Source organism: Rhinopithecus bieti, unplaced genomic scaffold (genome assembly GCF_001698545.2).
Source record: "Rhinopithecus bieti isolate Rb0 unplaced genomic scaffold, ASM169854v2 scaffold_16834, whole genome shotgun sequence".
Lineage (NCBI taxonomy): Eukaryota > Metazoa > Chordata > Mammalia > Primates > Cercopithecidae > Rhinopithecus > Rhinopithecus bieti.
The window spans coordinates 3482966-3504023 of record NW_016809297.1 but is presented as its reverse complement, the minus strand read 5'-3'; the positions used below and the strand labels follow the sequence as shown (position 1 = coordinate 3504023).

Sequence of the window (21058 nt, the reverse complement as noted above, 5' to 3'; positions counted from 1 at the left end):
TTTTCCCTACCAACTTAAATGAGTCTGGTTTTGCATTCTCCCAAGGTACAGTGGTGTTTCAAAGATTTTCGGATTTCTCACAAAGGGAATTAGTCTGTAAAATATTTCTGAAGCTATATGTTTGTCAGGGGAAGAAGATGAAGATCTTCCTAGTCTGCCATGTTGCTGATATCACTCTTGTTATTTGTATTTTAATATCAAATGGAATGTAAAAATTCATGTTTAAAATATCTCATCTGTTACTATATAGTCTTTATAAATGCATCTTCACTGGCCCAGTTTCTTCTATTTTGTCCTGTTTTTACCAGACTTCTCAGCAGCTTTCTATTTAGTAAGCCATTCTTTTCTTAATTTATTTTTTATTTTTTATTTTTATTTTTTGCTTACCTAAACATTGTATAGTTTTTATTTTCCTCTTGTTTCTTTGGTCATTGCTTTCCAGGACGTTTCCCATGTAATCTTCCTCTAGCAGACTCTAGGTATTAGTAAACGTCAAAAGTTTATCCTAAAGTTCCATTTCTTCTCTTTTTGAGCTCTCCCTATTATACTTATCAGTCCACACTGATTTAAGTATATGTTTAGGTAGATGGAAAATAATGGGCAAACTTTTCTCCCATTCCTGAATGTCCCCTTGCAATGTAACTGTCTTCCATCAGGAGGTAGTTTCTACATCTTCTCTCCTTGAATGTAAGCTTAGTCATGTGACATTCTTTGGCTAATGCCACATTAACAAACTGGATGCAAACAGAGGTTTGCATCAAGAGATTTGCATGGGGCTTTACCCTCTTTTTCTACTGAAAAATTTTCCACCATTATGTAACAAAGTCTGGCTTAACCTGTTGGATGCTGGGAATCATATGGCCCCTTATCATCATCATCCTACCAACAGCCAGAACCAACTGCCAGATATACAAGGGAAACCAGCATAGATTAGCTCCAGGTAATCTTCCACTAATGACACAACCACCCAGTTGACACACAGACTTGTGAATAATAAAATGGTTAGCATATTAAGCCACTGAATTTTAGGAAGGTGATTCATATAGCCATATAGAAATAATAAATATGTCAGTGACTCCAAATTCTCCCTAATTGAGCTAGTCTTCTAAGCTTCCAACTTAAATATCCACCCATAGCCCTGAAATTTCCACTGACATGCACCTCAAATTGAGCAAGTCTTTATATCCTCCACCAAACCTGAATCATAAATAATTAAGCCCATCTCAGTAAATGAGACCATCTAATTTTTAAACATAAAACCTCAGGATATTTTATTTCATTCCATCCCCTGGACACTGTCAATTTTATTTTCAAAATATTTCTTAAGTCTCTCCAGTTTTTTTGGTATTCATGGCTCTTAGTGTACTCATCTGATCTTATTTTACTAGAAGATATTCTAGGATGGTCGCTTTGCTTCCATTCTTGAAAACTCCCATGCCATTCTCCATGTGACAACCAGAATGATTTTTTAATATAGTAATTTTTTTAAAAGACTGAGCTTCCTTTAAGTGAGTGGCCAGTTTAATATTTTTTTCATAAATTATATTGAATCTAAATATTGTTAATAGACTACCATCTAGTAAATCTGCACATTTTCTTTTAGTTTTGAGATTTACAATGACCAAGAGTCACTCGTGTTGTTTCCAAACCTGTTTATGCCTATTTTAGTTTCTATTTTACTTATATAATTACCTATATTTATAAAGTATAATTTTCCATATAATTGGAAAGTATAATTTTAAAAAGATGCAGTTTATAGAAACGAAGTCAAATGCTTTAGGAAAATTTAATATAAATGAAATGCTGAAACTTTGCTATATAATTATATGTAAGGGTAATAATTATAAAAGATTTTAAAACAATTGTAAGTATCTAGAAGGATTTTACTCATATGGCTTCACAAGTATCTTCTGAGTTTTTACTCTACTTTAAATAAACTGAAACTGAAAACAATAGATGGTTTATTATGGACTGTGGTTTACACAAGGCAGAGTTTGTAGAGCCTCAGTGACTCACATTCAAAACTAAGACATTGGCTGGGTTTATTAGGGAAGATGGCCAATTCAATTATATTTATAGATTTTAGGTAGAAAGAAAATATTTAAAGTTGTTTGTGTCATTTTTATGACAATTGTTTTATTTTTCAATTAATATCCAACTATCATGTTTAGTAGAAGAATTTCTGCTGCAAATAGATTGGGTTACCTCATTCCCTAATTATAATTATTTAATTATTCAGTGACCTACCACTTAAAAGGCAAATATCACACCATAGTCTTCCAGGAGACTTCAAGATATGGTGGCAGCTGTGTTAACAGCAGCCTTTCATGTTTTTCACTCCCACTATCCCTCTCCATGTTCCAGGCACATTGACCTAGCAGAACTTCGAAGACACTAAGCTCTTTCTTATCTCGTCTTTCACATACAGTTATACTCACCTGGTAAGCTCATAACAACTCTTTGGTGTCCATCTCACTTAGGTATATTCTTCGGATACCGTCTTAAATGCATCTTCTTTATATAAGCCTTTCCTGACTCTCAAATCTATAGCTGATGTTCTTCACGGTAGCTTTTGTTTTCCTTCACAGTAGTTATCATAATTTTCAAAAATGTTGTAGTTGTGCATTGGTTTTTTACTTTTTAAAAATATCTCCTTGCATCATTAAACTCCAAGTTCTAATAATGAGATGGCCTGTGTATGTATGTGTGTATGTGTGTATATATATGTATAATATACATATATATGTATGTGTATATATATGTGTGTGTGTGTGTGTGTGTGTGTGTGTGTGTGTATATATATATATATATATTTTTTTTTTTTTTTTTTTGCCCAGGCTGGAGTGCAGTGGTGCGATCTCAACTCACTGCAACTTCTGCCTGTCAGGTCTAAGCAATTGTCCTGTCTCACCCTCCCTGTAGTAAGGACTACAGGCATGTGCCACCACACCCATTTAATTTTTGTATTTTTAGTAGAGATGGGGTATTACGATGTTGACCAGGCTGGCCGTGAACTCCTGACTTCAGGTGATCCGCCTTCCTTGGCCTCCTAAAGTGCTGGGATTACAGGCGTGAGCCAAGGCGCCCAGCCAGATGACCTGTGTCTTTAATTCACTCCCATAACCCTAGAACCTGGAAAAAATAAGTGCTTAGTTTTTTTTTTGCTTGTTTGTTTAATTAAGTAAGTGAATGAAGAATCAATTATGGAAATAAAACTAATGGGGTAGAAAGTTTTATTCCTTGGATATGTAAAGTTATCTATAGTTAGTTTTTGCTTCTGATGTCCAGCTGTCTAGTATCTCATGACAATCTTCTTTCACCTCATTGCCATGTAAGCTTAGTGACTAAACAGACTTCTATCATGTTCATTGCTAATCCTCAAACAGTACCTGGTACATAGAAGGTACTAAATAAATATGCTTTTATTGATGGACCATCACTGTGGAAGAATATCTATTTTTAGAATTAATTGTGATTTCAGGATCATTTCCAATAGTTCTGGCTAAATTGGAAAAGCACTACAAAGAAGGAATTGGCATAGTGTCTAGTTATTGATCAATTTCCCTTTTCTTCCTAGGTAGACAAAATTTATTTCCTCAGCTTCCTTACAATTATGTACAGGCAAGTGATTGAGATCTGGCCAGTGAGTTATGAGTAGAAATGATGCTACATCTTCCAGGTATGGGCCCACTAAAAGAAATCCACTTTCTTTAGCCATTCAGTTGTTGAATAGAGAAGGTTATCAGTCAAGATAGAAGGAGCCTGGGTCACTGACTGACAAAATAGAGCAGAGCCTCTCCCCAATTTTTAACCCATCCTGACCTGTCACGTGAGGAAAACTGATTTTATTACTGTCAGACCACTGACAATTTGAGTTTGTTTGTACCAGCAGTCAACCCATTCTGAATAATACAAAGGGTATATCACGATGAATGTAAAGATGATATAGCTACATATTTCTAACCTTGAATTTTCTAAAAATCTGAGACAAGTTTCTTTGTAGATTGTGCAATGCTAGCAGTCAGTAAATAAGGGAAAATAGTTGATATAATGAAAACAATACTGAGAGTAGAATCAAACTTGGAGATCACTTTGTAACTAGACAGCAGAAGGGTTCCCAGAGATAATCTCAAGTACAAACTATGTGCTCATCTTAAGCTTTTTCATGCTGGTTATAGCATAAAGTTGAGATGCATCCCATATGCTTTAAATCCTTCAACTCCACTATTTGTTATATATTCAAGAATGGTTTGAGATAGTTAATTTATTTTATTTCATTATATTCTAGATTCATTGATTGAGGAAGAGGAAAGCAAGTTGCTGAGTAGATGACTTTGTTGAATGACATTCAAGGTAGAAGATCTATTGCTGTGATTATGTCCCTGAGCACTGAGATTTTATGTTCCTGGGGCAGGAGTAAATCTTTCCAGGTGGAATGACTCCTCCCTTCATCCTCCTAATCCCCATATTATGCTCAGCCAAAAGAGCTCCAAGTCAAAGGGAAAAAGACCCTTTAAAAGAAAACTCAGTTAAAGCCACCTTATTTGTTTAATTAGTTCTGATTTGCCTTAAATCATAAACGTTCTATCACACAGTTTTTATTAGTTTCTAAATGCCTTTTAAATTTAGTTTTGCAATAAGTCTGGCATGTACTTATATAATGTGAGGTAGAGTTCTAACAAAATATTTTTCTTCCTAGGGAGCTAGTTTTGAACATTATCAACTAAATAATCTGTCATTCCCCCAGTGAATTTTAGTGCCATCCCTATACTAAGTTCCAGTATGTGTCTCTGTACTTCCTCATTGATTCATTCATCTATTATTTCATAGGACCATTCTGTTATAATTATCCAATCTGATTGTAGCATGTCTAATTTGGTAAAACAAATTTATTTCTGCCCTTATTATTAAAATTGACTTAGCTTTTTGTCATACATATTTTAAATAAGTTTGTCATAAATTCCAGCTCCAATCTTGAGTAGTTATACATTAAATTATAAATTAATTTGAATATTATATCAAGAAATCTCATATAAGAATAGAAAATGTTTCCATTTATTCTGATCGTGTGTGTCTTTGCAGAGAGTTTTAACATTTTCTTTATTAGGTCATGTATATTTTTAATTAATTCCCAGATACTTTCAATTTTTTTGCTATTGTTTTTGGAAACTCGTTGATTATTGCTAATATAAGAATATACTAGTGAATATTTAAGTTGATTTTATATTTGGCAAATTTGCTATACTCTCATACTAGTCATAATATATTTTCAATTATATATTTTTTAATTGAAATATATATATGTATTTATCATTTTTTTTACTTTTGTATTTTTTCTTTTCACCATATATTGTTTACTTATAATTCTCTTTATAGTACTTTTGCGAAATCAGTTTTTCAATAGGTCTGATTAACTTTTCTCAACAATGCAGCTTTCAGTTTTGTCAACATTATGAATTTTTGTTGTTGTTACTCTCTGCTATTTTCTGCCTCATTTCTGTAATAGCGTTCCTTTTCAAGTTTTTTGGTTTTGTATCATTTCTCCTTTTCAAGCACCTTGACTTTTTGTATTTAAATAGAATTGACCCTTGAACAACATGGGAATTGGGGGCGCCGACCACTCTTGCAGACCAAAAAATTTGAGTGTAACATTTGACTATCCAGAAACTTAACAACCAATACTCTACTGTTGACTGGAAGCCTTACTGATAACATAAAGCCAATTAACATATATTTTGTATATTATACATATTATATACTCTATTCTTACCAGAAAGTCAGCTAAAGAAAAGAAAATGTTAAGAAAACCACAAGAAACAGAAAATATATACACTGTTCATTAAGTGGAAGTTGATCATCATAAAGGTCTTTATCTTCATCATCTTCAGATTGAGTAAGCTAAAGGGGAGGAAGAAGAGAAGGGGTTGATCTTGCTGTTCCAGAGGTGGCAGAGGCAAAAGAGGTGGAGAAGGTGAAAGGGGAGGCAAATTACACTAGGTATAGCTTTTATTGAAAAAATATCTATAAGTTGACCAGTGCAATTCAAACCTGTGTTGTTCAAAGGTCAAGTGTATTTCTGTATACTAATATAAGGGTTTTTCAACCTTGACACTATTGACATTTTGAGCTGTATAATTCTTTACTTTGTATTTGAGGAGTTGTCCTATGCAGTGAGGGTATTTAGCAGCATTCCCAACTTTACCTACTACTTAGAAGAAAAATAAAAAACAAAAAAACCTACTCTGGTCATGACAATCAAGCAGACATTGCCAAATGTCCTCCGGGAGGAAGCAAAATTCTCCTCTGTTGAGAATCCCTGGAAATTGACCGAAGCATATAAAAAATGAGAAATATTTAGAAAAAACTATTGAGCTTCAGATAAGAACTCTCCAGTGATGTTTCAGTCTTGGGCTGCTTCCTTAGCCTTCAGGTTCCTGGGTGTTGTAGTCCTTATTGTGGAATAAGCTAAGAAAACAAGTAGCTTCATTGTGTGGAGCTGACTTGAATTGAAATGGAAGCCAGAAAATCTCTATGGCATAGAACATTGTTTTACAGCTTACACTTACAGTAGTGATATCTGTGGCAAATGAACAGGGAGAGCCAGTGTTATAGTTTGTGAAACTGACTCTAGGGCAAGCAATTAACTAGCAGATTGGCCAGAAATTTAACAAAAGATCTTGGAATCAAACTTTCATATGAACTGTGATAAACTTCTATATATTCCTGGCTGTCTGAAAATCTGTATGGATTTGCAAGGCTACACAAATGCTCAGAAGAGACATAAGAGGATCCTAATTATCTACACTTCCTTGGTTAAATGAGAGGTTTTGTACGTAAGCAGAAGAGACAAAAGAAAGGGCAGATTATGTTAAAAGCTGAAGGTGATTTCTAATTGCCTGAACTTTGAATGTATTCTTCAATGAACACATGGATGCGATGACAAACAAAAGACTTACTGGCTCGAAGTGTTTGAGAACAATCTCTAGACAACCATTTTGACACAGTGGTGACCTTTAGCAAAGCAATATACACCATAAGAAAGAAAGGCTCCACAGGCAAGTCACTAAATAGACAAACATAGGAACAATAATAACCACTGTGGGCAAATAAAAATCCAGGGAATTAAAAATATAAACAATTTTCAGTTTTCAACAAAAACAAGGAGATATGCAAAAGAATGGGAAAATGTGTCACACATTTAGGAAAATAACAAATAAGCAAACAAGCAAGGTCTCTGAGGGGGCACAGATGTTTGACTTCACAGATAAATACTTCAAAACATATATTATAAATATGTCAAAAGAATTAAAAGAAACACCATTTAAAGAATAAAGTATAGCAACAACGACTCTCCAAATAGAAAACGTTAATTAAAGATACAAAATTATAAACAAAAGAACCAAGTAGAAATTCGGGAGTTAAAAAGTCTAGTAACCAAAACAAAAAAGAATCCTAAGAGACTTAAGAGATTGGCATCATTAATATCTAAAGATTGGAAACAATCAAAATGTCCATCAATTGATGAAGAGATAAGCAATATCTGATACCTCCATGCAACAGAATCCTATTCAACAACAAAAAAGGAAAACAGTATTTATACAATTCACATGAATGAACTCAAAAACTTCATCTTAAGTGAAAGACTCCAGATGCAAAAGTCCTATATTGTGTGATTTTAAAAATTATTTTCCCATAAGTTATTGTACATACAGGTGGTATTGGGTTACATGAATAAGTCCTTTAGTGCTTATTTGTGAGATTTTGGATATTTTGAAATACAGAATGTCCATAAAAGACGAATCTTAGAGGCAGAAAGCCAATCAATTCCTTCCTGAAACTGGGAAAAGCAGCCAAGATTGAATAAAAATGGGCATGAGGGTTCTGATTTGCATAATAGAAATGTTCTAAAAATGGATTAATTTACTAAAATCATTAAAAGTGCACTTACAATGAGTGAATTAGGTTGTGTCTAAGTGATACACTAAGAAAGCCCTTAAAATACTGTTTTATACCAGTGTGAATAGGAGGGCTTCTCTGCATCAAGAGACATTGCATTTTCTTTCAAATAAAATAGTCATTACAGTATTAGTAACCATTATATATTTAGCCTTTATTATCTACCATTCTATGAGATTCTTTAAATGTACAATCATATTTGTAACTGTATAAGAGAGGAAATGACAACCAGCATGGTACTGAGATACTGAGATTAAATAATTTGCTTAAAGACTCTTACCCAGGTAGCTTACCTCTTAAGTTCATGGACACAACCAATGTTTTCTATATTCTACTAGCCTTTTTATAGCCTTTTACTGTGTGTGTGTGTGTGTGTGTGTGATGTGACATGACATAAAATTAGCATGGCGTGACATACATTAAATGGAATGTAATGCTTTATATATTTTTAGATTTCATAATCGTTGGCTAAAAATACATATAATCACTGTTAAAATTATTCCTTTAGGATTAACATTTTAACAACTATTTCAACTGCCAAATAATATTTTACTCTGTGTAAAATTCTAAAAGAAATGAAGTGAAAAGTCAGCCTTCTGACTTATTAATCACTTGAGAATAGTAGCAGGATTTTTTGTAGACTTTTCTTAGATTTTGAGTAAGCTATAATGATTTTATAAAATAAATCTCAAAGTAAGATAAAATCTAATGCAATATTTTCACATTTTCAATAACATGGAGCTTTAGCTTATACTCTAAAACTTGTAAGTATATTAAATCATTCTAAGCTTCATTTTGGTAACACAAATAAACCAATTACAAAGAATATAGTTTTTTTCCCCTTGTTTAAAACATGAAAAATATGTCAGTTGCTGACACTCTGACTTTAAATTAGTAAGTGATAAAAATAATAATTAGTCATTAGAGCAATAATAATTGCCTATTAGAAGAGATGTTTTGATGGCACAAGGTAAAATAAATTATTTATAATCAGTAAAGTTTCATAGTGTAAAAGTTTTCTTACTGTGATTATCCAGTATAGGTATAAAGGTAAAATTTAGTGGAAAATCTTACCACGCCAATGGAAAAGTAATTATTGATGATACTGTAAGGCACTGGGTCTCCCTTCTCATCTTTGTCATTAGGTATGACTTCAAACTTCCACCTGTCCAACATGATTTCTGTGCTGTTTTCAATGTCTTTTAGAATTTTCATCAAATTCTCACCTTCATAACCTAATGGGGGAAAAAAAATACCTTGAGAAAAGAACTCCAACCAAATAAAAAAGCTGTATTTTTATGTTTCCGTATGTTTATGCATATGTAATATTCTAAAGATAAATAATGATTTTGAAGCACATTCTACCACCAAATGAAGAATTAATTATAACATTATACTCATACCCACATTTAATTCTTAACTTTAATTTGTAACACGTACTGTATTTCTCTTCTCTTTTGTGGTGCCAATTCTCAGCATATACAACTGCCAAGTGAACATTTGTACTGTATACCCCACAAAACTTTATATAAATAGATTCAAAATTGAATGAATTCTCTGCTTCCATATCTTCCTCCTGTGCAGCTGACTTCACAAAGACATCATCCTCTACCCAGTTGCTAAAGTCAAAAATGTGGATGTCATTTTAGACTTTTTCCTTTCCATCACTCTCTTACCCTCACCTTTTCCTCTCTAGTGATATAAAACTTTCAATTTAAGTCAAAGGTCTTACTCTTCGTTTTAAAATTTTGTTTCTTATTCTATCTACTCAGGGTACCCCCTTTCTTTCTGGTTGGTTTGCATCTATTTCCTTGGCACGGTTTTATATTTGCTAATACTTCTTCCCAGTGCTGCTGCTTATGCCTGTAGTCTCAGCTACTCAGGAGGCTGAGGCGGGAGGACTACTTGAGGCCAGGAGTTCCAGGCTGCAGTGAGCTATGTTTGTACCACTGTATCCCAGTCTGGGTAACAGAGCAATATTCCATCTTTAAAACAATAAATTTAAATAAAATTAATAAATTTGCTAGCACTTCATTCTGGAAAGCACCCTTTTAAAATAATGGCTCAGATGCCCCTCATTCAGTCCCCTACACACAGTTCTCAAAACTGGCCCTATCTTAGAACTAGTACACCACCTTGCTGTTACTTGTGTTTTTCTCACTACAGGTTCCTCTTAACCCGGCCTGCCATAGAGTAAATGCTCAACAAATCAGTTTTTTAATGAATCTATGATAGATAGTCAACATGACCTGAAAATAAAAGTCTTGTCAATATTGCATTATCAATATTCAATTTACCTGTAGGTATATAACATTATAGTTATCACTGCAGCCTAAACCTGACAGAGTTACTGTTTCTGTTTCTTAATCTCCCTTAACATTAGTTTCCTTCCCTGTCAAAACCTTAGGTTTCTTGTGAAGATTAAGCAAGATAATGTATAAAAAGATCTCAGTACATGAGGCCTAAAACAGAGAATAGAAAGTTCTCAATAATATTATACTACTGATGATGATATCATCAGAATTTGAAATATTGTACTAAACTAAATCATCTCTCTCTTCACCCATATAAAAGCACACATATAGCCCTAAAATGATATTTTGTTTGGAACAATATTTTCAGTTTTTGCTTTTTTCTGTTCATTATTTAATTGTTGAACAAGGAAATGCCAGAGGCTATGAGTCCTCATTAGAGCTATTTGCATACATATCATTGAATAAACTCATTGGGTTAAAAGAAAACAGGCACTCTCATATGCCAAAATTCCCTAAAGAGGAATATATTACACTTAAGGTGTATCTGTTCAATTAACTATCAGAAGGTGAAGGCCACCAGAAACTAGAATACCTCTTCTGGAGCCCATTATCACTTCTTACCTTACACAGGTTTAAAAAGTAATTACGTGCTATTTAATACATACAGTAAAGGGTACAATAAGTAATGGTTACATAAACATTAAAAACATTAAATATTATTTTAAAAGCTATCATATATCCTATAGTATAATTTGTAGATGTAAATATTATTAATATGCATATAGCTGTACTCAGTAGCAAAACACTGAATGGTTTAAACTGCAAGATTATGATAATTATATTTACTAACATTTCATGTTTCTTAATAGTGCCACCTTATTCTAAATGTTTAATTCATTTCTAAGTGTTACTTTCTTTTAAGAAGTAATAGCTCCACAAATAAATTATATACATATATATTATTTTACCTACTGAATTAAATAAAAACACTTAAATATATTCATCTATTTTCCAAATTCTGCTTTCATTTCAGAATAAACTTGATAGTCTTTAGACATAAATTAATTTGCATATAATAATATATATTATAATATAGGAGTATCGTGTGTGTATGTGTACACATATACACAAGTAGCAGAAATACAAGTAAATAACAGTGCTTTAAGATATGTTGAATTTGTTCTCAGTCATGTCTCAGGTTAATAGCAGCACCGTCCAACATAACACTGGAACAATGTAGGAACAGCAACCTAACCAGGAGAGAACATGAGAGGAATGAATGTAATGAAAATCAATTACCACTGCTAGATTGCAGCAGGATCACTCAGCTTAAAATCTTTACCACTGGATATGTGTATAGGGATTTTTATGACTAAACATGAAAAAGGCTAGTTTAAATCTGTCTTCTAGCCAAGCAAAAGTAGAAAGAGGCAATAGATAAATCTTGAGAATTACAACATCTGCAATTCAGAAGTGATTCACATAGATGAACTTTAACAAATATCTTTTCCCTACTTCTTGTATGTATTCTCAAGGTAGTTAAATAATGATATGTAACTATTAATAGGATTCCTGTACCCAAGAAGATCATGATTTTAAAAAAGATAAATCAAATCCACTAAATATGCCAGCAAAAGATTTTTATAGAAAAGAACAATGTTATTTTACTTTTATTATTTTGATTTAAAGTCTGTAATCACTCCAGGCTAAGAAACAAAATGAAAACATAATTAATATTTATTTTATATTTAATGATATAATGTTATAATGACTGAATCTAAAAAGTCATAGAAATTGTTGCAAATGAAAATCACATAAAGAAATGCAACAACAAATCTGTATAAAAGTGTGTCCCATTTACAACTATTACTTACCTCCTTAGTTTACACTAACAAGATTTTCCCTGCCATTAAATTGTTGTTAAGAGAGACTAATGAATGCCAGAAATTTACAAAAATAATGCTAATTAAGCTAGGATATCCTACAGACTTACAGTGTCAACTTTTCCAAAATATGAAAATATATGCTTATAAAAAAGAGGCTTCAAGTCAATAGATTCCCTGAATCTTAAGTGAACCAAATGATTAATGGTGGAATGAAGTACTTTATTCTACAAATACTAAGCATAATAATAATTACTGCAACTGCATAAAGTTCTTAACACACACATTGATATGGTTTGGCTCTGTGTCCCCACTCAAATCTCATTTTTAGTTGTAATCCCCATAATCCCCATGTGTCAAGGGAGGGACCTGGTGGGAGGCGATTAGATCATGAGGGTGGTTTCCTCCATGCAGTTCTGGTGGTAGTGAGTGAGTTCTCATGATATCTGATGGTTTTATAAGGGACTATTTCCCCTTTGCTCATTTGTTTCTCTCACCTGCTGCCATGTAAAACATGCCTTGGCTTCTCATTCACCTTCATGAATGTAAGTTTCCTGAGGCCTCCCCAGTCATTTGGAAGTGTGAGTCAATTAAAACTTTCTTTACATATTACCCAGTCTTGGGTATGTCTTTATAGCAGTGTGAAAACAAACTAACACGAACACTGTGCAAACAATTTATCAGTTTAGCACAAGAACCTACAAGGTACGCACTATTATTTTCTTCAAATTCTGATGAGGAATCTACATCCAGTTTTTAGGTAACGTGCTCAAAGTTTCACATCTGTCAAGAAATAATCCCACTGTAAAGCATATTTCTTTGTTAATAATCTCTAGCAAATGGCATCTTCATTTCCCTAATTGCTCCCTAATTGCTAATTCCCTAATTCCCTAATAACTGAAAACCTAATTGCTTGGGTATCTTGATACCTTGCTTTCTCTAAAACTCCTAACCAATCCACTGGTAAGTACAATTAAACTGAGCCTGAAAATGTACCTCCAGTTTGTCTACTTGCCTGATTTACATCATACAAGCTCTAGTCTACTCACTTTATTATGTAATTAGAACAGCTATAATAGAAGTTCTCATTTGGAGAACTATAGTTCTGCATGTTTTCACATTTTCTGACCAGTTTATTTTCTACTCCCAAATTAATCTGTTTTGAAAATGTGTCAGTGTGTTACTCTGCTTCTGAGACTTTCAAAGCTTCACTTTGCATGTCAAATTCAATCAAATAAAACTCTTAGAATGACAAACAGATTCCTGCATTATCTGGCTCCCAATTATCTTTCCAAAGTCATAATACTCACCACCCCTAATTGCCCACCACTGCATTGCTTCTTCAGCAACCCCACCTGCATTCCTTCCTTCAGTCCTTGAAACACAGAGAGCTATTTCTCCTCCTTCTTATATTTTAGGTCCAGCTTAAATGTTACCTCCTCAGAGAGACCTTTTTTCCCATCTAGCTAGATAGTTCATCCTATTATTCATTCTTCTGATTCCTTGATATCATTTTATAACTATATGTTTCATTATTGTTTGATTTATTGTCCCTTATACTCAATGAAAATGTAATCTCTAGAAGGATAGAAGCCATTTGTTTATTTCCTCACTGTATATTTAGTACCTAGAAGAGTGCCAACACATATCAGACACTCACAGAGAATTCAACACTAATAGATACTTTGACACATGTCCTTGCCTTTGTCCATTGTTAGTACTTTGTATGCAGTTTCACAAGAATGATTAGAGTATGCCAAACATGGACTTCTTTATCAAATTTGAGATTTAGGCCATTTGTTAATTTGGAAGCAAAAATAAAATTACTAATTTTCATATACATCAAATATATGTTACCGAAGATTATGGCAAGAAGACACACATATATTCTTTCTTTTTAATCAATGCACTTGTATGAACCCTGGCAAATACAAGTATCTTATCAGAAATAGTGATGTCTTTACTCGTTTCTTTAGATTTCATGAACTCTAATGCAACTCATGAAAATACTCCTTAAGTATATTCTTACTGAAGATCCCAAATAGATTACGTACTAAGTTCTTGATTTAGTCAAGCATGTACACAGCTTAGAGCTAGTTGGTCAGATATTCATGGAATTGTTCTCTAACTTTGCTGTAAATCAGAGTTACTTAGGGACTTTGTTAAAAAAAAAAAAAGTAATCTGCTCAGTTCCCAACTCCAGATATTTCCATTCAGCACGTCTGGGGTGGGGTCAGGCCACTGTATTTTTAACAAGCTCCCCAGGGACTCTGTTCACCTTGTCTTAGTAGACACTTTTCAAACTTCTCTAAATGAGCTTTGATGCTAAAAATATTTAGCATTCAAGTCCTGCTTCTTTACCAAAGTCTGGTGGTGTTTAGTGATCTTATCTGGCGGTGTTCAGTGATCTTCAGATAAATATAGCCTATTAGTGACTCTGCAAAATGTTTTAAGACCTCATCTCAAAATATTCTCTCTTTGCTTACCCTACTCCATCCACACTATTTCAGTTTCAGTTTCTTGAATACGTCAAGTGCCTTGCCACTTTGGGCCTTTGAACTCGATGTTCCCTCTGCCTATGAAGTTCACACCCAGCTTTACATGGCTGTGTCATTATCTAGTTAGTAGTTTTCTCTTTTCTATGTCATATCCTCAGTGATGTCTTTCCTTACAATGATCATTTGTTTACTTGTTAGTGTAAAGTCTCACGTGTGATTTTATGTCCCACTAAAAGTTAAGGTACTTTTTGTTTTTATTTTGTCAACTCTGTAGCCAAAGTGCAGAGCACAGCTGGCTAGCATAGAGTGAGTCTTAAAACTGAGTATCATTTAATGTATTCACTCCTGGGAAACTAATTCGTTAAGCCTTTCATTTTCCTTTGTTTGTGATTTCACCACCCAACTTATAAATTAAAATATAAAATTAAGTGCATCCATGTGTACCTTATTTTCTAACAAAAAAATCAAAAGAAAAAATAAAACAGAAAATAAAAAACAAAACAAAACCAGAGATGTTTGGAAACTTGCACTCGTCTAGTTTCAGTCTGTAATTAATACCACATTAAAACCCAATACCCATGGTCTCTTTGTCCACTATTTGTTCTTCTATCCAAGATTATTGCTCAAAATGATATATTATATATACCACATCCGTTATATTCACTGAAATCATATGGTTTTTGTTTCTTTCTTTTTTTTTTTTTTGCAAGGGAAAGGGGTGTTGTGTACTGTTTCTGCTTTTGTTGTTGCAGCTGCTTTACCTCCTCCCCATCGCAGGCATCTCGCTAGATCATTGCCAGTCCCAAGAGGCAGAATTGCAACTGGAGGATGCTTGCCTACATTGGCCTTTTCTGCAGAATAAAAAAAAAAAAAATACAAATAAAGAAAATTTCAAATTCAAATAAAACAATGGAAATAGAAAGATAGGCTGATGACATTAAATGAAGGAATATCAATAGGTACTCATAAACAAAACATAATTGTATTTTTAAGATATATACAATAATGAATTATGGATAATCTGTAAACATTTGTAGCAATTGATAAAACACAAATACTATTATTCACAGAATGATGGAATTTTCAAAACTCAGGCAAGAGGAAAGCTTTTAAATATCTTAACTGAGCTAAAATTGTTGTGTGTCTTGTCTCCATTACAATAGTCAGGGATATTATATACAGCATAAGATTACAATACAGAGACACAACTAGGATGGATGGGTAGGTTCCTATATAAAGTCCTTTTGCAACATCAATTCCAGGTACATTTTACTTAGAGGAATAAAATATTTGCAAACTGTTGAATTATAAAAGTGAGTAAATTGCAAACAATGTCCTTGACTTTTTCCCACCTATGGTGCTGCTTTGTGTCAGAGCAAACGGAACACAACGTTAACACCTGGAGTACACCGAGATCAGCAGGTTTTCCATGAGATTAATCTTTACATCACATAATGTTTTGGGTTCAGAGCAGTAAAGATCTCTGCTGCTGACATCCCATATGCTTTGGCTTGAATCATCGCATGCCTTGAATTAATCTCACAAATGTATATTACTTTCTTTTATCTTTTCTTCCTCCTTAGCCCCTCAAAATCAGTGTACATATGTGTGTAGGATAGAGGGGCTAGATAATGTAGGGATATGTCACAATGAAATAGCCGATGACAAGATTTTGAGGGCTAAAACAAGCTAAGAATTCCTGCTAGTTTTCCTCTAAAATCCTTACAGGTCCTCAGATACTTTTCCAACGAATTCATTAACTTTTGTAATTCTTGAATTCTGGTTGTCTTCTCAGATTAAACATATAAATACAATTTACATTGTTTAATGGAAGGTCAGATCAGAATTTTCACTGTTGTTTTTTAAATCAAATATTAATAGATTAAAGCTGTTAAATCCTTATCAAAAGTGTTGCCGACATGTATTTATTTTTAATTTGCATATTTTTAGTGTATGCAAAGACAGAATGTTATCTGCATTGACTAAATAGGTGTCTGTTTCAATTTATACAGAAGGTAAAACTTCTTTTGAATCAATTCATTCTATGAAAGGGCCTGTTTTAAACAAAGAATTGATCAATGCAGTAACTGAAATGAGACCAAAGAGAGTCAATATTTGTTTTGGATTTATTTCCTCATAAAGGCCTATTCATGATCTCTTTTTCTAGCTAGTAACCAGTTCCGATAACTGACTATATCTGAAAAACCAAATAATTTTCCTGAATTTATAGTTTTCTTGTGCTGCATACTTACCTTATATCCTCAGTGATGTTCCTGTGTTGTTTGCTTATAAAAATCGAGTTTTTTCAATTTAAATAGAGAGGCAATATAGAATAAGGTTTAACTGTGGGTTCTAATCTCAGCTCTCTCAGTTCACAACTATAAGACTTTATTGTAGTTATTTACTTTTACCAAGTTTTAGGTTCCCTATCTCTACATGGGATTATTAATACTATCTGTGTCATAGAGTTGTGAGGAATAAACAAGACAACATGATGAATAAAAATTAGCTATGATGATGATGATGGTGGATAACGATATGAATGTATACAGAGGGTAAGGTTTTGAGGGTCCATGTTTTAATAATGTAAGAACATCAATTTGGCACAGACTTTATCACAAATACTAAGACTGCTCCTTCAGCTCCTTGTCTGGGGCACACAAACAATCTGATTTCCTAGAGCCGCATTTGAAAACAACTCTGAAAATTTGGTAAACACTGTAAGAAGTGGATTAGAAAGGAAGGACTTCTAGAAACTTGTAAACTATTTTGCCAGTTAAATTTTTGAACTATAGAATAATATGTTAAACCAGTAAATAGGGTACAAACTTCCAGATGTCCAATTATATCACTGCTTCCAAAGATAATGATACAAGCAATAGATACACAGATGAAACAGGATTGAAAGCTATTGCTCTCTCCCCAGTCATGTTAAGTATGTGTCTGCATTACCTATGCAATCCAAAACCCAGCCCACGGTTCCATCTCCACCACAGGCTAACACTCTGAAGTCAGGAACATCACGGAAAAAGTTTAACCTGAAAAATAAGCATGTTATGGCTCATGATTAATAGTTTAAAATAAGATATTTTCAGTTTTGTATCATTAGTATTTTACCTGATGAAATACATTTTATTTTATAAAACTTAAAATATCTCAATCATAACTTACATAGCTTTAATCCTATTTTATAATTATATATTCAAGATTCTATAATTTAAAATATTTTGTAATTATATATTCTAGATTCCATAATGAATATACTCTATTTTTCTTTAATAGACTCTAAAATTTTAAGAATAAAATTAGCAAATTATAATAATTTTCATTAAGATATTCTCCTAGATGTGATTTGCAGTTCACATAACCCAGAATGTCATATACTACATTATTTCACTTAATAAATTTCTTCAATCCAAAATTATCTTTTGAGTGAATATATAAATGTGACAGTTATGTCAGTAAATATGTCTTTAACAATTTTGTACTTTCTCCATTACTGGGAGAAATTGCTCAGACTGCAACTGGGGTTCTAGCCAATGTTTCTTTTGACTGAGAATCTGTAAGTAGGAGTCAGGCTTCACCTTGTATTTTGACCTAGTTGACAGTGTTTTCTATCCAGGAACACTCCAGCCTAATTGCTGGGTCAGCTGCCGTGAATACCCACTGCTTCTGCTGTTACTGCATGCAGTGTGCTTAATAATGCAACCTACCTTGGGAAAAGCCACAAAGGCAGGTAATGCAGCCAGCTATACAGTCATAGCCTACTTTATTGCAACAAAAATTTGAAACAGGACAGAAATTTTGGTATGTGTCCCTTCACCTCCCTTGTCCCAAAGATAACAACTGTTAGTGATATAATATGCAATTATCCAAGGAATTTTTCTACGTACTTATATATATAAATTTTCATACATGTCTTTATCACACATATATGTTCAACACAAATAAAATTGTGCTATACATACTGTTCATTAACTTGTGTGGTTTTATTTTAACTTCAAATATGTCTTAGAGAACTTTGTGTATCAGTATATAACATATGCAGATGTCATGTGTGGTATTCTGTCAGATTATTATTTTTAAGCACTGCATCATGTTTTATAATAAGTGCACATACTACAAGATAAAATAAATGATTTCTTTTTTATGAATTTTTAAGCTTTTTCTAATGTCTCATTATTACAAAAAAGTATCGTATTTAACATTATTTGAAGAACATTTGTGTAAACATGCACATGTGTTTTGAAGGCTACTCTAGAGAAAAATATTCCATTACATCATTATATCCCTCTGAATGGCTCCCACTGTCAAATATGCAAGGGTCCATTTCCTTGCAACCACAAAACACTACATATGAACAACTTTATGATATTTCTGTAATAATGAGTGAAAACCAATGTCTTTGTATTTGTTGTAAAATCACACTTCCCTGTTTACTAGTGAGTTGAACATATTTTTATACATCTCCTGGAGATGTGTAACCTCTCCTATGCAAAGAACATTCAAAGATGCACCTTTCTTTCTATTGAATTGTCTTTTTATTTTTTATTTTTATTTTTTAAGATGGAGTTTTGCTTTTGTTGCCCAGTATGGAGTGCAATGGTGTAATCTCGACTCACTGCAACCTCCTTCTCCTGGGTTCAAGTGATTCTCCTGTCTCAGCCTCCCAAGTAAGCTGGGATTACAGGTGCCCGCCACCACGTCTGGCTAATTTTTGTATTTTCAGTAGAGACAGGGTTTCATTATGCTGGCCAGGCTGGTCTCAAACTGTTGACCTCAGGTGATCCATTCTCCTCAGCCTCCCAAAATGCTGGGATTACAGGTGTGAGCCACTGCACTGGGCGAGTTGTCTTCTAATAATACTTTACAAACTCTTTGCATATTATAGCAATCTTTGCATTTAAATTTGCATCATTTAAAAAAGTTTTGTCAAGGTAATACCAACACTGCATAAACATAATAGAATATGTATAAAAATTACTAAAACCCGTCATCTTATTATAATATCCATGGATATTTAGAACAGGAAACTTTCATGCATTTTCTCATTTATTATATTGTGGATATTTAACCTTTGTGAGACATGTTGCAAATATTTTCTTCGGTTCTAATACTTATTTTTTTGCTTATACTAATATATGTACAATACAATAAACACATATGTACCAGTTGCCCATTCCAGGAGGTAGAACATTTCCAATAATTTACATATTTCTCTCTTTTCATTCCCTATAGCACTGCTCTTTCCAATTTACAAAGGTGAGCACTATTCTGAATACTGAGTTACCATGTGTCTGACATAATCTATATGTGTCTTTCTACTTTTCCCACTTAGTACTGGTACTCAGATTCATTTATGTTGTAGCTGAAGCTTTTTCCACATGTAGTTGAAGTTCTTTTTACTTCTACTGCTGTGTTAAATACCACTTATATGTCTTTTAAAATCCATGTCAATGGGCATTTCAACTGGTTTGCTTTACATTCTTGCAAAAAGTGCATTCTTGTACAGGCATACCTCATTGTATTGCTCTTTACTTTATTGAGCTTAGCAGATATCGCAGTTTTTACAACTTGAATGTTTGTGGCAACTCTGCTTCTAGCAAGTCTATCAGTGCCATTTTTTCCAACAGCACATGTTCACTTGGTGTCTGTGTCACATTTTTGTAATTATCACAATATTTCAAACTTTTCATTATTATTATATCTGTTATGGTGATCTGTGATCACCTTGAAAGTTATTATAGTAATTGTTTTGAGGTGCCATGAACCACACCCATATAAGACAGATAACTTAATCGCTAATATTGTGTGTGTTCTGACTGCTCTGCCCACCAGCCATTCTCCTGTTTCTCTTCCTGTCCTCAGGCCTTTCAATTCCCTTAGATACAACAGTATTGAAATTAGGCTAATTAACAACGCTACAATGTCCTCTAAGTGTTCAAGTGAAACAAAGAGTTGCATTTCTCTTTCAATCAAAAGCTAGAAATTGTTAAGCTGAATGAGGAAAGCATGTCAAAAGCACAGGCAGGCCAAAAGCTAGCCCTTTTGTGCCAGTAAGCTAAGTTGTAAAAGCAAAGGCAAAGTTCTTGAAGGAAATTAAAAGTGCTACTCCAGTGAACACACAAACAAGAAGGCGAAAGATCCTTACTGCTGATATGGAAAAGGTTTTAGTGGACTAGACAGAAGATCGAAGGAGCCACAACATTCCCTTAAGCTAAAGACAAATCCAGAGCAAGCTCCTAACTCTATTCAATTCTATGAAGGCTGAGAGATGTAGAGATGTGAGGAAGCTGAAAAATAGTTTGATGCAAGCAGATGTTGGTTCCTGAAGCCTAAGGAAAGAAGCTCCATAAACAGCAAGTGCTGAGGAAAAAGTGGCAGCAAATTATCCAGAAGATCTAGCTACAATTATTGATAAAGGTGGTACACTAAACAACAATTTTTCAATGTAGACAACATAGCC

At 33.4% G+C, this 21058-nt stretch overlaps 1 protein-coding gene across 3 annotated transcripts in view; it reads right to left on the bottom strand.

The window, feature by feature from the left end:
- DGKB (diacylglycerol kinase beta) overlaps positions 1-21058 on the bottom strand; it is a 780654-nt gene that overhangs the window by 420726 nt on the left and 338870 nt on the right. For all 3 annotated transcript variants that reach the window (XM_017889062.1, XM_017889064.1, XM_017889063.1), the window contains 3 exons: positions 17545-17630; positions 15354-15443; positions 9031-9191 (listed from right to left, as the gene is read on the bottom strand). In XM_017889062.1, coding sequence (XP_017744551.1) covers positions 9031-9191; positions 15354-15443; positions 17545-17630 — 337 coding nt within the window. The remainder of the gene's footprint in view (positions 1-9030; positions 9192-15353; positions 15444-17544; positions 17631-21058) is intronic.